Raw genomic sequence first — 19,996 nt, 5'->3', positions numbered from 1 at the left:
ACCGTGGGAGGCAATAGAACAATGGGAAGGTTGCAATGCAGGCTGATTCACATGTCGCAGCAAAGGCAATGCAATCAAGCCCTAATCATGAGGGGAAATCTGCTCATGACCTTTGAATAAGAAGTGACAATTTAAAAAGACTAACCATTAAGAAAAAATGATGTGGACTGTGATAAGAGTTGTATGAGCCCCTAATAAAATGTTACAAAAAAAAAGAAAGAAAACGACGTGATCAACTGGAGTAAATTAAATCCAAGAGCTTCTGTTTTGCAAAAGACACAAATAAAGGTGGCAAAGGGCCAGTCACACAGTAAGAAACAATGTATGTTGCAACAAGTCTAACCCAAAGCTCAGTCAGGTCCTCCCTATATAAAGAACTCATACAAATCAACTTTTCAAAGGCAGGCAACACCAGAAAAAGCGAAAAACAAGCAAGAGACCTGAACAGGTAAAACACAAAAGAAGATGGCCTAGGGCCCAAAGCACATGATTTCACTCATTAAAATCACAATGAAATACCACTACACACTCACCAGAATAGTTGACGGATAGAATTCATACATAATGCTGGTGAAAATGCAAAGTTATATATGGAACAGTCAAGCTATCTGACGAGTTACATAGACACTCATCCTACGCCCAAGCGATCAAATTTGGATACGTCCACAAGAGAAACGAGTGCAGTGAGGAACCAAAAGATAGGTGTAAGAGACACACAGCCGCTTTACTCGTGGACCTCTACAAGGGAAAACCCAAATGTCTACCAACAGGGGTGTGTGTGTGTGTGTGTGTGTGTGTGTGCGTGCGTGTGTGTGTGTGTGTAAAGTCACATGTTGTCATGCCACACAGCAAAAATACAAATAAAGTCTGAGACATCCATACAACAGCATGGGTCCCCAAAACATGCTGAGTGAAAAAGACATAAGAATGTATAATATACACCCCCCCACACACACACACACACACACACTGGGGCAAAACACAAAGGGCGAGCAACAGAGCACAAGGGAAGCAAAGCAACAAAATCTCCAAGGAATCCCAACAACAGACTTCTGATGCCGGGAGGAGGGCGTAACACCTCGTCAGACCCTATCTGATTGGAAACATTCATGAGGGTCAGCAGACAGACCAGGAACTATTCATAGGCTTTTCTTTTTTTCACTTTCATGACGATCTATGTAAGACAGGATTGTTTACAATCCCAAGGAGAAAACAACGCAGGACCACCAGTTCCAGGGGGCCATGACAGAGGAGGTGTTGGGGGAAAGAGAGGAGGGAGCCAACACACCCAAGGACAAGGGAACAAGAGATCTAAAAATCAGTGGTGAGGAGGGCGTAGAATGCCTGGTGGAATCTGATCATGTGCAACGCAGCCCGGAGGAAGTAGAGAGCCCAATGAAGGTCAAACATGATAGTGGGACAGGAGGAAAGTAAAAGGAAATAGTCAAGAACTAGGAGGCAAAGGACATTTACAGAGGTATAAATATAGGCATGTATTTATATAAGTATATTAATATATAGTGATAGGGATGTAGATCTTTGTACATATATTTATATGTTAAGTATTAAAGTAGCAGATGGACACTGGGCCTCTACTCAAGACCTCCCTCAATCCAGAACACCATGTTCTAATAACCTAACATTCTGTGATGCTCACCTTCCCGACACGATCGCTGGAGACAAAATGGGCACATAAGTAAATGTGGTGCATAAAGCTGATGGTGATGACAATTACAAGATATATAGAGTCTGGGGTCTTAAAAGCTTGAAGTTAAACAAGTGGCTATCTCGCAGGGAAGCAACGAAGCCCATATGGAAGCACACCAGCCTGTGTGATCAGGAGGTGTTGGCAGGATCGGGTATCAGGCATCATAGGACCCAAAACAATCAATCATATTGATGCAAACGAGGGGGGTCGGAGTGGAGACCCAAAGCCTATCTGTAGACAATTGGACATTCCCTCACATAAGGGTGACAGAATGAGTCAGCAGGGCGCAGTAAAGCACCGACGAAACACACAACATTCTTTGAGTTCTTTAATGATCCCTATCATGATCCCAGTTCCACCTTACAAACCCAACTAGACTGGAGCATGTACATTGGTACAGATAAGAGCTCTCAACACACAGAATCCAGGACAGATAAACCCCCAGGAACAGTAATTGTAGCGATACCATGATGGTAGGGGGTGGGTGGGGAGAGAAAGAGGGACCCAATCGCAAGGCCTGACATATAACACCCACCCCGAGGGACAAACAACGGAAAAATGGGTGAAGGGAGACTGTGGATGGTGTAAGAAATGAAAACAATAATACTTTATAATATATCAGGGGTCCATGGGGGGGGAGGAACTTATATTCAAGTAGAAAGAAAATATTTTGAAAATGATGACGACAACATGTACAAATGTGCTTGACATAATCAATGTATTGTTCTAAGAGCCCCCAATAAAATGATTTATATAAGAATGTATGCTATACAACACCACTCATATGAAGTTCAAGAACATGCGAAACTAATCAGATGACAGAAGGCAGCACAATTATAGGGGTGGTGGGTGTCTTAGAAAAAGCACAGGGTCTCTTCATCACAATAAAAAAGCAAAGAAAAATGAATGAGGTGAGAATCCCCTGTTGCTTAAGAAACTGTGTTAAGTATTCAGAGCAACGTTATTTGCCCATCAACAGTAAGACAGAAAGTACACGAAGGAGCCTATTGCTGTGGAGTGGACACCACCTCACAGTAAATCTGGCCCCACAGGCCAGAGCCAAACTGCTCTCCAAAGGGCTTCAGGGATCCACTCCACAGGGAGTTGGCTGGTGGATTCAAATCGTCAACCTCTTGGTTAGCACCATGACCCTTTATCCACTGGGCCATGAGGGTTTCCTCGTTGCTATATAGTATACTATACTTAGGGTGTCCCAGTGGGTTAAGCATTAGGCTGCTAACAGAAAGGTTGCCAGTTCAAACCCACCAGCTTTTCTGGAGATGAAAGATGAACTGTCTACTTCCATAAAGATTTGCAGCCTCAGAAACCCTTTGGGACAGAGCTACTTTCCTATAGGGTCGCCATGAGCGGTGAGTGGGTACATAACAACAAACACGAATAACTACAGCACATTAAGGATGAGTCTCATAAACGAGAGTAAGTGAAAGAATCCATTATCTTCTAAAGAATATAATCCATTATCTAAAGAAAGACATAACTTCCTCCTCACTCATCAGCCATCTCATTAATCTACATTTCATATTTACAACAGTAAAAAAAAAATCTACCATCTTGCTCATTAACAACAGACATCTCGCAACCAAAACACCAAGGAGTGGAGTATGGGCGAGGGTAGCTGTGACGGCCAACTTGTCTGCATGGCGAATTTCAGTGGCTTGGCCCCTAAGTGAAGGCACAACCTGGCAGTTCTGAATGATGTGGTCTTCTTCCATTTCCACACAATGCCCCGGTCTTTGGAACTTAACCAAGTAGGCACATGAGTGTATTTTGCTTGATTCTGTTCAAAAAACGTTCAAAAACAGGTAAAAGACAGGTGATCTGGAACTACTGTCACAGCAATGGTCACATAGGAGGGACGGAGGAGGGACTGGAATTCGCATGGAATGGCGGGGGCAGTAGGCGATCTCTACACCGACACAAATGTTTGTTTTCACAGTCCACTGACTCTGCATTAGGTTGTGTTCACTTGTCTTTACATGTGTGATATTTTATAACACTCAAAGTCTAAATACAAACAAATCACCAGAGGGTCACTACCGAGTCACATGGTCCCTGCTACAATGTGTGCCCAGTTCAACTCTTCCACTTGCTAGGAGCCAGGACAGAAAGTAATGAATTTCTTGCTTTCATTTTATTGTCTATTTAATCAAGTACGATGTTTCGCCAGAGGTAAATGTTAACAGGGCCGGTGGAACTATTTTAAACACGAAAAAGGTTGGTCTCATGACTACGGGCAATAGGCAATAGAGAAGATCACAACATAAACACAGAGGGAGGCCAGATGCCTAAAACTACATTCAGAAGTGGTGACATTCATTTTTTAAAGTATTGATGAAACTACTATTTGTCAAGTTTGGGTGCTGTAGCAAAGAAGTTATCTGGAATGATATTAAAATCTCACATCAACTGAAGTCTTCTTAAAGTCAGCCTGCCTATTTGAGCATTCCACTATTTTAACACCAGTCAACATGGGATCCAAGGTGACAACACATATTTGAAGACTGGATAGAGGCCTTCTGGGGCAATGAGTTTGTGAATGTGAGAGGGCGCAAATGGTCCTGCGGTCGGATGAATGTAATCAGCGTCACTGAGTGCTACAGGGGAAACTCTGCCTTACTACCTATGCACTCAACAACGCAACATCAGAAAAAGCTTCCTTTAAAAAAAGTGGATCATTAAACACGTAGGAGCAGACACACACACACACACACACACCTCTGAAAGCCTACAGAAAATTCACGACCGGTGATACAGTAATGCAGGTTAAAAAGTGGCTATGTGAAACCACAACTCTTGGATGATAACATACAGACTGGAAAAATTACTAGGGGATAGTCTCATTGATCATAACGCAGTGAAAGATGGAATGATAAATAATCTAAGGTGGCTCTAGGGAGTCTTTTATTTATACACAAACAGCTTTCCCAGCGTTATTTTTTCTAAATTCCAAAAGCACAGGAACAATATTGGTCTTAACCTGGCATTTATTTCAACTGCTAAGAACTATGAAAAAAGGCAATGATTAATCATAGGTGAAACCTATTTAGAAATGATTTCTGCCCCCCCCCCACCCTTATCACTTATTAGAAAATAATATATCCACACCCCCTGTTTTCAATTAAGCATAATTCTGAACATTCAGGGGGAGAAAAAAAACTGACTTAAAGAAAAGAGAAAATTATAATAAATCTTTATTAACAAACTCCTACTATCTCTTCAACATATGATGCCTGAGAAAATAGAACATCCAGTTGCAAAATAATGTAGTTATCTTACATCTTAATCAAACATTTCACTCAAAATGGATCACAGACCCAAATCTAAAGGCTAACACCATAAATTCTTAGAAGAAAACATTGAGGGAACTCTTCAAGGTGATGCTCAGGCAATGAAAGAAGAATCAGATAAAGTAGACTCCATGAAAAGTTATTTCCATCAAAGACTGCTATCAAGAGAGTAAAGGACCATCCCCTAGAACAGGAAAAAATATTCGTCAAGTGTGTATTCTCCTAAGGGTTTTACTCATCAGGGAAAACAAAAACTCTTACAACCTAACAAGCAAGACAAGCAACTCAGTTAAAAATGGGCCAACGCAATAGGTGGCCAGGACACGTTAGGGAAAATGTATGAATGACTCCAGCGCTGTGAAACAGGCAAACCAACCAACCTGGCGTGGTAGAGGACACAGGGATCCCTGAGACTGCTGGCCTGACACACACACATGCCAAGAAGGAAACCCAGTCTGAGGCTGCCTGTTAGCGGTTTCACAGAGTGGTACCCAAAACAGAGGGTGTTACCAATGTAATCTGCACCCTTCTAAAAACCACCAGCATGAGGCCAAAAGGTCAACAGGGTCTGAAATGCACACATGAAAACGGACAAGGGCACAAGAGTGCAGGTAAGGAACGAGCAGTTAGGACGCTGACGCACTGAGCTGAATGGAGCACTGACTGACAGTCTGTGTGGAAATGGTGCAGGGGGAGCCCAGTCTGCCGCACACATTTTAAAAAGAAGGGGCCGATCCGGGTCACTGTGTTGATTTAACTCCTATCGCCCTGTGGATCAGGGCAGCACTAGGTTTTCTCCAGCCTGCAGCTAATGGGTTTGAATGTCCAACCTTCCACTTGCAGCTGGGCATTTACTTGCTGCACCTGAGATGCAGGCTGTCAACATGCACTCGCTTATGTGCTGTAAGTAGAATTCAGGACTCTCTTCCCACTTGGGCAGTTGTTACAGGGTTCAAGTACACATTCTTTGTTTCCTTGAGGGCATCTTTCCGACTATTTTACTAAAGGGTGAGACTTAAGATGCCATCCTTGGGGGTATGATTGACTAACAGACAAGACGGGGGGGGGGGGGGGGGGGGGAACAAAACAAAACAAAAACCCATCAAAGCCTTTTCTGTATGAGAGTCACCTGAACACAAAGGAAAATCCCAGGACCATTTGGAAGAGCAAGTCCAAGATGTGTGTCTGAAATGGCAGAAGACAATGAGACTGGATGCATCAGAGACTGGCAAAGAGACTCGGAGAAGCAGAAGCTAAGCTGTGGGTAGCTTCTCATCTGGCCCAAATTGTGGGACAGTGAGACAGTGTGTCAGGAGGGCTGGCTTGCTGGCTCACAGAGGCAGAAGCCAAGGGACCGTGTGGCTAAGAGGCTGACGACTTGAACGAAACTTGGTTGCTGGGAGAAGAGATGTTGCTGTGAACCAACAGCTGCTGTATCTTTACTGCTTACCGATCTTGACTTGTGGTAACCTATTAGCTTCCCTGAGGAAGCCCGTATGGTGAATATTGTAAGCAAAAGGTAGCGCTACTCTGAGCTACAGTCTGTGGTCACTGCAATGAACTATGGAGCTCAGCAGAGAGGTAGTGACTTGGGAGGCACGGGTGGTATCAGAACAGGTAAAGGATGGAGGGATCTGCACCCTGCTCCCTCGCTCAGGGCAATAAGGAAGCTGGAGGAGGTCCGACGACATGGCCTCCCTCACACTGTTCACCACCACGGCCTCCTAATAAAAACACGGAAAGGACCTGAATAAGTATTTTTCCAAAGATATACAAATGGCCAATGAGCACATGAAGATGGAAAAATGCAAATCAAAACGACAAGACACATCACACCAACCAGACAGCCATAATTTTTTCTTTTTTTTTTAAGGAAAGTAAGGTTGGCAAGCAAGTGGAGAAACTGAGACCCTCTGCTGGTGGGACATTCGGAGATGCCGAGATTATGGCCAGTAATGTGGTGATGGCTCCTTGAAAAGGACGAGAGAGAGCTGTCCGCCGGCCCAGCAACCCGCTCCGTGGTCTAGACCCGAAGAAACGACGGGCGCGGAACCGTCCCAGCAGCACTGTTCACTGTAGCCTAGAGGGAAAACCACCCCCATCCCGACCAACGGGCAAAGGGACACAGTGAGCTACATAAAGGAAGAGCATCCAGCCACGAGAAGAAATAGCATCACAAAACCAAACCAACTGCCAACAAGTCAATTCTGCCGCACAGAGACTTTATGTTCCAAACTGGATGAGCCTTACAAACAGGTCGACGAAGGAGCCCTGACACAAAAGAACAAGTCTTCCAATATCCCGACCCGAGACCCAAAAAGAAAGACAAAACTAAAGCTTCCCGGGTTAGAGGCAGGAGGGAGTGAGAAGGTTTTCAGACTCTCAATGCACAGAACGCGTCGCGGAGGGTTAGGAAGGAAGACTCCGTGAGATCAACTTCATACCGTAAGGCTTTTCTTCCGTGACTTTCCCGGTCGAGTCTAGCGTATCAGTGGCCTTCCCAAGTTCTCCAATGGCTATATACCTCTAGAAGAAAACAGCCAAGGAGAAAATTAGCAACGTGGATATAGAAATTTTGCTAGTATAATCAGCATATTATAAAAATGAAGGCAAAAAACAAATAAGAGACACCCATTGTTTGTTTTTGATATGCAGGAAGTAATGATGAAAGTGAGGAACATACAGACACTGCCCACACTAGCCACATGAAAGAATGCCAGATTTTATTGATAATTGTGGATTACAAGGACTGATTGATACTTTATATAAATCTTCTAAAACCAGTTCTAGTTTTGCTTATAGAAGAAAACAAGGATACAATAACCTTCCACATAGCCACCCTCACATTCTTAAACCACACACAACTCGAGGTCATAGGAGAGGGAGTCCATGTGGCATGACTCGTACGAAGTCACTGACGGCTGGGTTAAGTGCTGTGCCGTGCATTCCACCCCACGCTGAAGAGGGAGAAAGGGTACAGATGCAGAGCTGCAGGGGGGAGCACACCAGCCCCTCCAGCGGCTTCCTCGGCAGAGACCCACGCTGCTTCAGCCCTGCAGGGGAAAGTCACTTCCTCCAACACGCAGCCATCTTACATCCTGAAGTGCTCTCTGAGGGCATCACCTTCAACGTGTAGCACAGAACCACTGTCTATCTCAAAATGGAAAAACAGTGCCTCACGAGAAGGAGCACACGTTAGAACGAGCGGCACCGGGCCTCGTCTCACTCCTGTCATTTAATTAACAAAGAGAATGAAAGCGTCTATCTGGTTCACAGACACGGGCTCGGCTGCTCGTGCCGGGTTCCTACGGGACAGAGATGCCCCAAGACGCGCTCGGATCTTTGCCTTTACCATCAGCCGTGTTAAGAAAAGCTCACTTCAATCTTGTTCCAACCAACCCACGGCGCCTGGCCTCGGTACACTCATGGGACCCGTACAGAGAAGTGCTATTCTGCACGCATGGGGCCGCCAGGAGTCAGCTGGCGCAGGCAACAGTACCGCCTACTCCAAGTTGTTCCCAGGAACCTCGGCAAGCCTTCCAGTACTCCAGTGCTCACTCAAGCCCACGATTCTTTCCAGGGCTAAAAGCAAATCGACAAACAATATTCATGAACTTTAAAAGCTGCTTTTGCTAAAAATGGAGTCTTCACCATACACCCTGCTCACATACCCCGGGCATCAATCTGTGAAATGTGCAGTCCCTAGAACTGGGTTTCTGTAACAAGCTGCACCTGGAATTTTCTATTTAGGCCCTACCGTCAACTGAGAATCAGCGAGTTTATGGCTTGACATTCAGTTTTCCAGTTGACAAAATAATTTGTGACAAATTAAACTGAAACCAAAGTCAATGAATGGTGCATGTACAGTTTCAGTCATCATACTTTATAAAACTTTCAAATATATTGTGTGTGTGTGTGCGTGCGCACGTGTGCTGGACAGCGGGGATTGTTTAAGTATAGAATGAATATTGCAGTGAAGTCAACATATAATTTGTAATTGGGGGAAAACCACAAATATTCCTTAACATACATGTATCTTTTGGTATTACTATAAAAGTGCCACTATAAAAGTTCATTGCAAAGACAATCACAAATAATAATAGGAAAAACGAAAATCACCCATAATCCTACAGCAAAGCAACCACTGTTTAGATTTGGGGGTTAAGAACCAACTATTAAGTGTCTGGTAAAATGTTATGCCTGAGACAGATTCTACACTTTATTTAAACACAAGTACAAATTTACTATACAACAAACTCTTCCATTCTAATAAAACTTTTGTACTTTATTATCTTGTTCATCGCCAAGATTAAAGATTGCAGAGCAAGCCACTCTGGTTTTTTTAATCACTTATATACACGAGGCACTTAGAGCTCTTCCTGAGGAGGACTTCTTATGCCCACGAAGAACTGAGATGGCAACGCCACAGGTTGACATGTGCTCGAGCTTGATATGCAAGAAACTTCAGTTCGATCACTGCCACGCAGAGTGGTGTCCACGCCAGACCTGTCCGCAGGACAGATTCTTAAAATGCTTAAGGCAGAGTGTTTAAAAACTATCTAGCAATTTGACATTATAAAATAATTCTATTTTACAAAAGTCATCAATTCATCTACAATGAATTAGAAAATTTTGTAAATGGCCTTTTACCAGTTTTTTTTAGAAGAAACCATTTAGACAGAATTTGGTAACTTTACCAACTTACATCCCATTTAAAAGCAAGGGTTTAATAAGTGGAAGTTTTATCCCGGGAACTTGCTGAAATTCTTTCTACTGGTTGGTACATTAATCTTTGATCACGGCTCCTAACTATCACAGTCAGCACCCAGCTGCTATCAGAATACAGATGCTCTCTTTAGCAGTTGCAACAGACCAAGGAGGTTTTCCTGAGGACAAACAGATCCCAAAGGACGACCAGTGTGCCATCTTGGTTTCTACTTCAACACTCCTTCTGCCATGCTGAGGGCGGCCCTCTGACCCCGCATCAGTGTACAAGCCTATCATTTCTCCTGCCTCTGCAGGACCTCTCTTCTCCAACACCTTAAAAACCTTTCTTTTCTAGCCAAGATTACTCTCAGAGATGGAAAATACAGCCAACCAGTTTAAAGTAGCTCCACTCTTTAAATACCCAACAAGTTCTCCCCCAGCCCAGCCCAGCCCAGTGAGGACAGTGACAGTCTCACATTTCATGCTGGAGACCCAGGTTCAAGCCCAAGTCCATGTGCCTCAAGCACAGCCGCCACTCTGCTGTCAGTGCTGGAGAGGTCTGGGGTGGGGGAGGGGAGGGATGGGACTTTCACATGAAGACAGGCTAGGAAAAAGGCGTGGGGCTCCACTTCCAAGTCAGTCAGTGAAAACTGATGTCAACTCGACAGCAGCTACTGACCATTAGCCATTTAACAAGTGCCTTTTGAAATATGATTAAATTGAAAAAAACGTTTAAATGGGCAGAGCAGAGCTTTTGCTTCAGACGTTCTAGTCTTCATCCGGTAGCTGCTCGATGGCAGCGAGCGCGTTCCAGTCTTAGTGTGAGGGGGCTTTACAACGCTTATAGGAAAACAAGGGGAAATTCCGTATGAGGCACTACTGGAAAAGTCAAGAAAAGGTTTCCACCCCCCAAAAGGACAAGGGATGAGAAGGAACAGGAAGGTAAATTACTGGCTAGAGGGCTGATAGGTTAACCTAGGTGAGAGGGAACACAGTATCCAACAGAAGGAAGTCAGCATCAGCGGGCAGGGAGACACTAGAGGTGAATAGAACGAAACGGCAATAGAAGTCAATAGTGTTCCGTACACAACCCTGCACCAACGGCCGTCTAAGTCCAATCATGAAGAGAGCCACAGGCTGTGTGGGACAGTGGGAGTCCACTCGTGAACGTACAGATTTTGGAGGAGGTATCTGTACATAGATGATTACCTTTGTGGCGAACGTATTCACGAATGTGGTGGAAGCATGCAGGTAGTAAAGTTATCCACAATTCTTAAATATAATGAAATACCTTAATGGAATGGGGCTTTGGAATGAGGGGGTTGGGACCACATTCTCAGAGGACATCAAGATGAGTTGGCATAAAGTAGCCCACAAAGTTCTACATCAGCGGTTCTCAACCTGTGGGTCACAACCCCTTTGGGGGTCGAACAACCCTTTCACAAGGATGGCCCAATTCATAACATTAGCAAAGTGACAGTTAAGAAGTAGCAACGAAAATAATTTTATGGTTGGGGGGGTCACCACAGCACAAGGAACTGAAAAAAAAAAACAACCCACGAGGAACTGTATTAAAGGGCCGCGTCATTAGGAAGGTTGAGAACTACTGCTCTCGATCCTACTTTGGGGTCTTAAAATGAACGGTCATTTATGGTGAACCACTGGCTCTACCAGTGTGTGTCTATTCAACCAGTGGGCCTCAATGATTTTGAGTTTTGCTACACATTTTCTCCCCCTCTATCAAGGACCTAGTGATTCTTTTAGAGCACTTGATGGTGGTAGCCGGGGGGAGGGGACCATCTAGTTCTTCTAGTCTGCAGGATTGATGTTTCCAGGGTCCACTAGTCCATCCATCACTTTCCTCCAGACAACGAGTGACAGACAGTTATCAATGTTATACCAACTGATCTTGATGTCCTTAGAGAATGTGATCCCAAGCCCCAAAGTCCAGCAGTGCGTTCCTTCAACCAACTCACAACAGAAAGACAAGATTTTTCCATGAAATTTTTGAAGCTCCCTCCTATTTTTAATCTAGATGTCAGGATGTTCGATATTGTAATTAATATTCTAGAGTCATGAAACTTGTTCATGAATATGACGTGGTTTATTTTTTAAATGACTTAAAATCTACATCTAGGTCATAAAGACCATTTTCAAAAATTAAGAAAAATAATAACCTTATAAAAATAAAACAAAACCACTTATATTCTTACCTTGGTCCCTGACAGCATATTGGTCAACATTTTTGTGCCCCTTCCAACTCCAACCACTACAAATCAAAGGAAAAAAATATTTAGGGCACTTTGTTTTATGAACAGTCTTAAACATATCTACATTATAAAAATCTTAATTCCTTGGCATATATGTGAGGCTAGAAAGAGCATTTTTCTTAACTTAGTTTTAGAATTTCTGTTACTCCAATCAGTTGAACTTACCAGACAACAAAGAAATCTGGAAAGGGAAAGTAGGGGAAAGAGGCATTTTGTTCTTTCTCAATGTGCTAAACTAAATTAAATCGTTTCTCTTTAATCTCAAGTAAAGGCATTTTTCCCAACATGAATAAAATGTATCATTTTGGAAAAAAGGTAGAAACCTCAGCCCGGTCGCTTAGACAATGGAGAGTTTCAGAAGCACCTCCAGATGCACGCGCTGCAAAGTGCGCGGCAGTTTACCCGCTGGTCTGACAGAGCGCCTTACACGCACGTCATCACCACGCTAATGCGCCGTGCACAGAGACTGCGTGCCCACCACCGCCCAATCAAGAAAGAGAATGCCTCAAACTAATACATGGACCCAGCCAGGAAAAAGTGGAAGTAGGGAGAATTTCTTTATGCCAAGATAAACCAAGTATAAAGTAAAAGCCCTGGCCCATGTGTCTCTTCAGTTTCAAAGATTCAGTCCCCTTCAGCACCTTCCGTCTGGTTTGGTTGGGAGAAAACAATCACTTCTTCATTTAACAGCAGGCAATTTAAAATAAAAACGGGAGTACTGTCATCAATGAATACAGCTGGGTATAAAAAAAGAGTTCGCTGTCTTCAAGTCTATGCCGACCTATAACAGGACAGGGTAGAAGTGCCCTGGGAGATTCTACATGGAAGCTCTTTATGGGAGTGGAAGCCCCTCTGTTCTCCCTGAGAAAGGCTGATGGATTCACGTTCCAGACCTTGGGGGGTTGGCAGCCCAGCATTTAATCAGTACACCACGAGAGCCCCTCAGTTGAGTAAAAGAAAATATACCACCATCACAGCTCAAAATCACAAGAAACACGGAAAAATGAATGACAATCGAACAGAATTTCCATCAGTATTTGTAACCATTGCCATCATGTGGGTTTTACTAGTAATCGTGGTGAGCACATTTAATAAAATGAAAATAATCCTATTTCAGCTCAAATAAAGATATTTCTTCTTGCCAACATGGGCTAAATAAAAACTTAGAGGGAAAAACATTATTTCTAATTTTTTTCAACAATTATAATCTCTTACAAAGGAAGACCTCACTGAACAACTCACTGCCACAGCGACCTTATAGGACAGGGCAGACCTGCTGCTCTAGGTGCCTGAAACCAACTCTTCACAGGAGTAGAAAGTCCCATCTTTCTCCTGCAGATTGGCTAGTGGTTTCAGACTGCTGACCTTGCAGTTAGCAGCCCAATGTGAAACCACTCCACCACCACAGCAAAGCCCTCGTCACACAGAGCCAGGAGCACTGTGTTGGGCACTGTGTGTTGGGGCGCTAACCACAAGGTCAACAGTTTGGACCCATCAAGTGCTCCATGGAAGAACAATCGGGCTGTCTTGTTCCTACAGTTACAACCTGGGAAACCCAAAAGGGCAGTTCTACCCTGTTCTATAACATCACTATGGACTTGTTGGTGGGAGTCTAAAATCTCAGCCATAAATAAATACAATGATTTCTGTAAGGCGTGTGCATCTTGAACCATTAAAACAATGGTGACATCAATTAGTAGGTGATCATTCACAGTGGACTGAAAACAGCATGGTTTGGGCCAGTCTTTATCTGTTTTCAGCAGCTTCCTAATATTACATGGCAGTTACAGGTGCTTCCATTCATCTCTTACCCAAAACTCCTTTGGCTGCACTGTCTAGGGTCCCTCCATGCCCAATTTTGAATGTCTGCTTTTTCCTCTTGTTGCATTTTGGAAGCGGCATTCCAGCTTCTAAAAGAGTAATTTGAAAAAACAAAAAATTACCCTAAATCAAGTAAATAGGCTCATCAAAAACTTAAAATGAAGGGTGGATTAGTCACAACAAAGAAAAAGCATTCTGCAAACTAAACATGAAGGTATGCTAACATTTACCAAGGTGTGGTATCCCCCAAAACAGTTGCCAAGACACCGGAATTAATTTTCTAAGAGAAAAAAAAACATTTTTTAATGGGTAAACAAATTGTGCTGGCAGTCTGCAGCCATCTGAAGTTCGGTGCATTAAAGAGACCATCGGCAGACCTCAAGGATTATCCAATGCATGGCAATCTCATTACAGCAGACTAGAACTGCTCCATAAGTTCAAGGCTGCAACCTTTCTGCCGCAACTCTTCAGGATTGCATCTCCAGGAAACCTCATCGTGGGTTCAAATCCGCAGCCTTTAGGTTACCACCTAGAGCATTAAGCCATTTGCCCCAGCCAAGAAAACCGTGTGGAGCATGTGAGATTGCCATGAATCACATCAACTCGTGGGGCACTGGGTCTGGCTTAGAAGTAATTACCCGGTTTGGCTTGTGTGTGTGGTGTGTGGGTGGGTGTGGTTTGCCCTGGGGCCATGTAAGAAGTCAGGAGCCTTGGACAGGGTGGCTGAATAGCTCAAGAGTTACATCTGTACATAACGAACTTTTTACACTGTTCTGGGCAAAAGGTTAGTTTTGAAAACATCATAGGCTGTAATACTAGGCTGAGTCTAATAATGGGATCAGAACTTTCACATCCATGTCTTTATGGGCTAATCACAGGCCTGGCTTAGTAGGTGCTCAGTAAACCTAGGGTTTCTTCATGCTTCTGTCTGAAAGGAAATGATCTACTGGGCTGATGAACTGCCCGTTTGGGTTTTTCTAGTTTTCTCTCACGGTATATGAAGAGCCAAAGGAGAAGTTGTTTCTGTGTTCCTCAAACTGTGGCCTACTCGATACCACTATCACCTGGGGCATCTGCTTTAGGAATGCAGTTTCCTCCAAAGAGCCTAGATCTCTAGGATCACTCTCTGGGAGTTGGTGATCTGCATTTACACAAGCGACTAAAAGGAGATAATTACGCCCACTAAAAGGAGATAAAGACTGTTAAAAGTCTTGGCTACCTAAACAGTTATCTGTACATTCAATCTGTTTTTAAGAGCGCAGCTTCAGGGGCACTGAATCAGTACTTCCTCTCGGTGCAGTTCCTGCGTGTGCAACAAGCTAAAGGCTCCTGAGAGATCAGATTACAGAATACCAGTCGGTCGGCCAACTTGTGGAGTGTTTTTCCGCCCCTGGAGACCAACTGCCAGCTAGGCGACGGGAGTTCCCAAAGGGCCGGGCCGGGGCCGAGATGCCCCAGGTTTGGGTCCACACAGTCCAGTGGTGACTCTCCCTTCCCCTAAGTGCAGCTCTGGAGCCAGCAGCGTCGCAAAGGGCTCACACGCTCTCTGCGACCTTCCCTTGGCAGCGGGGTCTGGGCCTGGTCCCCTCCCAGGCCTCAGTACCTGCCAGCAGCTTTTCCTTGAGCCGGTTCAGCAGCTCGGCTGAAGTGGGCCCTTTGGGCTTGTGCACGGCGAACACGCCATTCAGGGACAGCAGCCTATTAGCCATATCAGACTTGGCGTCACCGGCGTCCGATCCCGCAGCGGCTTCAGTCGCAGGCGCTGCCTCAGCCGCAGCCGTCGCGGCTGCAGCCTCAGTCGCAGGCTTGGTCGCAGCCTCCGCCGAGACGGCCGGAGTGGCGTTCGCACCCTCCGCAGAAGGGGCCGGAGTAGCGGTCGCAGCCTCCGCCGAAGCAGCCGGAGTAGCGGTCGCAGCCTCCGCCGACGCGGCCGGGATGGCGGCCGCAGCTTCTGCCGAGGTGGCCTCAAGCTCCGTTGGAGCCTCCGCCGAGGAAGCCGGGGTCTCGGTCGCAACCTCTGCCGAAGCTTCGGACGCACTCTCGGCCGCGGCTTCAGCCGTCGCAGCCCCTGCTTGGGCCGTCGTGGCCGATGCCGTCGCGGCCGCTGTCTCAGACGCGGCCGCTTCAGCCGACGCTGTAGCTGCCGCAGCCTCAGCCGTCGCGGCTGCAGCCGTCGCTGGCGAGATCGCAGCTGTGGCTGCAGCTGTTCCTGAACTTTCAAGGACTGCAGCTGTGTCTTTTTCCAAAGACAAAGACGACGACGCCATCACTGCCTCGGTAGCCGCCATACTTCCTTGGCCTAGTCCTCTCTTTAGTCACGGAGGCACGCGCTGATGACGCAAAGAGAGCGCGACCAGCGTTGCCCCTACTCGCCTGTTCCTTCCCAGAAACCGAAGCGCTTTGGAGGAAGAGGTCGTCGCGGGGGCTTGTGGGAGTTGTAGTCCTGGATTTTTCGGAGCGGTCCAAGGGGTTGCCATGGCTCCTAAGGGATTTGATGGGAGTAATTTTTTTCTTATATTCCTGTTTGCTTCATGCTGAGCCTAGCTTGGTGCCTCACAGGTCATTTGAGGTTGCAATCTTAAAACTACCAACCAGAACACCAAGTTTGTATATTTTTTGACGGGGAAATCTCTTCACAGGTACCCCTACCCCCACCCCACAACCAAGAGCACCTGCATTCTAGCACTCAGAAACAAAAACTCCTTGCCGTCTACTCGAATCCGACTCATAGCAACCCTTTCGGACAGGACAGAACCCCTGTGGGTTTCTGAGACTATATTTACTGGAGTAGAAAACCTCGTCTTTCCCCCAGAAGAGGCTGGGGATTTCGAACAACTAATCTTCACGTTAGTAGTTGGCTGGCAGCCAAACAGCAGCCTAACGTATAATCACGGCTCCACCAGGGCTCAAGCACAGACAACTGAAAAGACAGATTTGTGTAGTCACTTGTGTAGAATCATTGCGCTTTTCAATGTCTCATGCTCCCAAATTCACAATTCAAATTTAAAACATTTCTGAATGTAAATGCTACTGGAACGAAGAATCTGTTCACTTGATCTTTTCTGTACCCTACCGGCTACTGGTACCTGTGCAGATACCAGTTTCTCTGGAGTAGATTCTGACTCATGAGGACCCCGGATGCATAAGAGAAGAACTGTGCTCTAAGGAGATTTCCATGATGGGCTGGTTGCTTTGTTTTGTTTTGCTTTTTTAGAATTGTGTCAGGCCTTTTTTCTGGGGGCACCTTTAAGGGCACTGGAATGTCCAAAGTTTTCCTTAGCAAGCAAGCATATCAGTCATTTGCTCTTTAAGGGACACCTCACAGGTTGTTGATGAAATCTTTGGCAACTTCCATCTTTTCTCCATTTATCACGATCTGTCACTATAGGTCCGGTTGTATTGGGGTTTTATTTACCTGAAGTTGTGATCCACATTGACGACTGCAATCCTTGATCTTTATCAGCAACTGCTTCAAGTCCTCTTCACTTTGAGCAAACAAGGGTGTGTTAGCTGCTTATCAGAGATTGTTAATAAGCCTTCCTTCAATCTTGATGCTGAGTTCTACTTCGCTGATTCGCTCGGCATAGAAATGGAATAAGTATTGTGAGAGGGTACAACCCTGACACACATCTTCCTTGATTTTAAGCCATGAAATATGCCCTTGTTCTGTTTTCACAACAGCTTCATGATTCATGTGCATATTCTACAGGAGCACAAGAAAGTGTTCTGGAACTCCTGTTCTTCTGCAGGCTATCCATATTTTTTTATGGTCCACACTGTCTAATGCTTTTGTGTAATCAATGAAACATAATAAAACATCTTTCTGGCTTCTCTGCTTTCGGCTACACACAATCAGACCTGAGCAATGATTTTTTCCATGTTCTACTCTGAATCCAACCTGGACCTCTGGCAGCTCCCTCTCAATGCACTGCTCCAATCATTGCCAGATGGTCTTCAGCTGCGGAAGCGCCGAGACCACTGGAAGCGCTCACTCGTCTATGCCGAGAAATTTAGAACTATTTAGCCAACTGACAGGAAGAGATCCATATTTGCACCCATTCCAAAGAAAAGTGACCGGACAGAATGTTCAGATTATAGAACAATATCATTGCAATATCACATGCAGGTAAACTTTTGCTGAAGATTGATGTAGTCAGGTGCCACAGGGTTGGTTCTGACTCAGTGCAACCCGTTTACAACAGAAGGAAGCCCTGCCTGGTCCTGCACCCCCCGCTCCCCCCAGGACTGCTGCTACGCTTGACCCTATTGGTGCAGCCACTCTGTCTAGCCACCTTCTGACGAGTCTGCCTTTTCTCACTGGCCCTCTCTTTACCAAGCAGGCTGTCCTTTTCCAGGGGCTAATCTCTTTGAATATCATTTCCAAATTAATTGAGACGAAATTTCACTCTCTGTTGAGAGCCATGAGGCCCAGCCATAGCCTTGATCTTTTCTGCCCGAGCCTTGTAAATTTCTATTTTGCCATTTACTGGTGCTGCCTGTTTCCTTTTAGAGAAGGGGCTGACAGTTTGTTTTTGCCAAAATAGATAGGGACCTTCCACTCACAGGAAGCAGCTCGCTTCGCAGTTTCTCACTTGGGAACATTTTGTTATGTGTCTCTTGCTCAAGCACCTATATCCTGTTTCCCCTTGATTGGGTAAAAGATTGTCTTCGCCCTATTTACATATCTAGCACCTGCACTTAATTTGCATAACATGACGTCACCCCACGTACCTGGTTGAAGACTGTAAGCCTTTACTGACATCACGGGCAGGGCGCGCTCCCCTGAACTCCTTGAGCGATCTATCACCAAAGTGGCCCCATTGCTGGCCTATATAAGCTGTAACTTTCCACTCAATAAATGAGACTTGATCAGGCTACTTGTCTTTTCTCCATTTCTCGTGTCTCTTGTCTCCTCAATTCCCACTCCCTCCTCCAGGGTCCGCGTTGAAGTTCCCACAGGTCGGGACAACTCTCCTTGCTTCTAAAGCACATTCTATCTCTGCTTCTTCAAAGACAGATTTGTTTGTTCTTCTGACTTTCAATATTCATTTCTAACACCATAATTCAAATGGATTGATTCTTCCGCACATAGAAAAATACTTAAATAAATATTTGGGAATAAGTAAATGAAAACAAGTTCTTCACATCCCCCAAATAGACTTTGAAGCCCTGCCATGGGACAAACAAGGGGCTCCTTCGGAAGTCCTTTAGAGGCCCTTGCCTCACCTTCATGGTAATGCTAAACAATTTTAACATTTTTAATACCATGGGGATTTCAAGAGCTCACTGAGAAGTTCCACCATCCTTTAACTCAATTTTCCCACCAGCTTTTTGAAGCTCCATATACTTCTATGAATTGCATCTCTTTGTAGTGCGTTGCTAATATCAAAGGCTTTATTGCAAGCCGTGAGCCTTGCTTTCAGCTTCAGACCCTCTCGAGAAGTGCTTCCCTCCTCTACGAAACTCAAGAAGGGTTCTGATACTGGCTTAGGACGAAGTAAATGGACCGAATAAATGTCCTTTCCCAGACACAGTACATGGCTCTGTGAGTACGATGAGGCAGAGAAAGTTTGTCTTCAGTGCTTCCCCATAGTTCCTTACAACCAACCTTCTCTTCTTACCCCCTCGGATATTCATATCTCCTATCCTAATGTCTACCTGGGGCCCCTGGGTGGTGCTGTCAGGTAAGCATGTGACTGCTACCACAAGGTAGGGAGTTCAAACCCATCAGCGGCTCCTCAGGAGAACGAGAAGGCTATTTGCTCCTGTAAAGATGTCCAGCCTCAGAAACCCTATATTGGCTCAGCATGAGTCCCAATCAACTCGATGGCAGTGGGTTTGGGTTTTTGTTTCTCCTTGTGATACCGCTTAGCTGCCCTCAAACTCCAATTATGGGGTACACTTGAACTAGGTCTGATCCATTCACTATACACTGGAGTGAACAGTTGTTTCAAATACAACATCCATCTCTTTCTTCCCATATTGTCAGCCTTCCCCCATTTCAATCAGTTCACCACGCTCTCATTAAATCTGTGGGGGAGTTTTTGCAGGCTGCCAAGCTGAAGTTCCTAAAAGGAAGTCGCCCACTCTTGTTGTCTATTATAAAAGCCTAAGCTCATAAAAATGATTGTGCGAGCATTTGTTTGGGGGGGCCAGTGGGCTTCAGAGGCTGTAAATCTGTA

General features: G+C 45.1%; 1 protein-coding gene across 1 annotated transcript in view; it reads right to left on the bottom strand.

Annotated features, from left to right (window-relative positions):
• The window catches only part of TRUB1 (TruB pseudouridine synthase family member 1), a 28,618-nt gene extending 12,474 nt beyond the window's left edge, over positions 1-16,144 (bottom strand). The window contains exons 1-4 of the mRNA XM_075535051.1: positions 15,418-16,144; positions 13,805-13,903; positions 11,937-11,992; positions 7,461-7,542 (exon numbers count right to left, since the gene is read on the bottom strand). Coding sequence (XP_075391166.1) covers positions 7,461-7,542; positions 11,937-11,992; positions 13,805-13,903; positions 15,418-16,102 — 922 coding nt within the window. The 5' untranslated portion in view covers positions 16,103-16,144. The remainder of the gene's footprint in view (positions 1-7,460; positions 7,543-11,936; positions 11,993-13,804; positions 13,904-15,417) is intronic.
• Between the last annotated feature and the right edge of the window lie 3,852 nt (positions 16,145-19,996).

Source organism: Tenrec ecaudatus, chromosome 16 (genome assembly GCF_050624435.1).
Source record: "Tenrec ecaudatus isolate mTenEca1 chromosome 16, mTenEca1.hap1, whole genome shotgun sequence".
NCBI classification, from domain to species: Eukaryota; Metazoa; Chordata; class Mammalia; order Afrosoricida; family Tenrecidae; genus Tenrec; species Tenrec ecaudatus.
The sequence above is the reverse complement of the archived record's forward strand: the minus strand, read 5'-3'. Positions and strand labels throughout refer to the sequence as shown.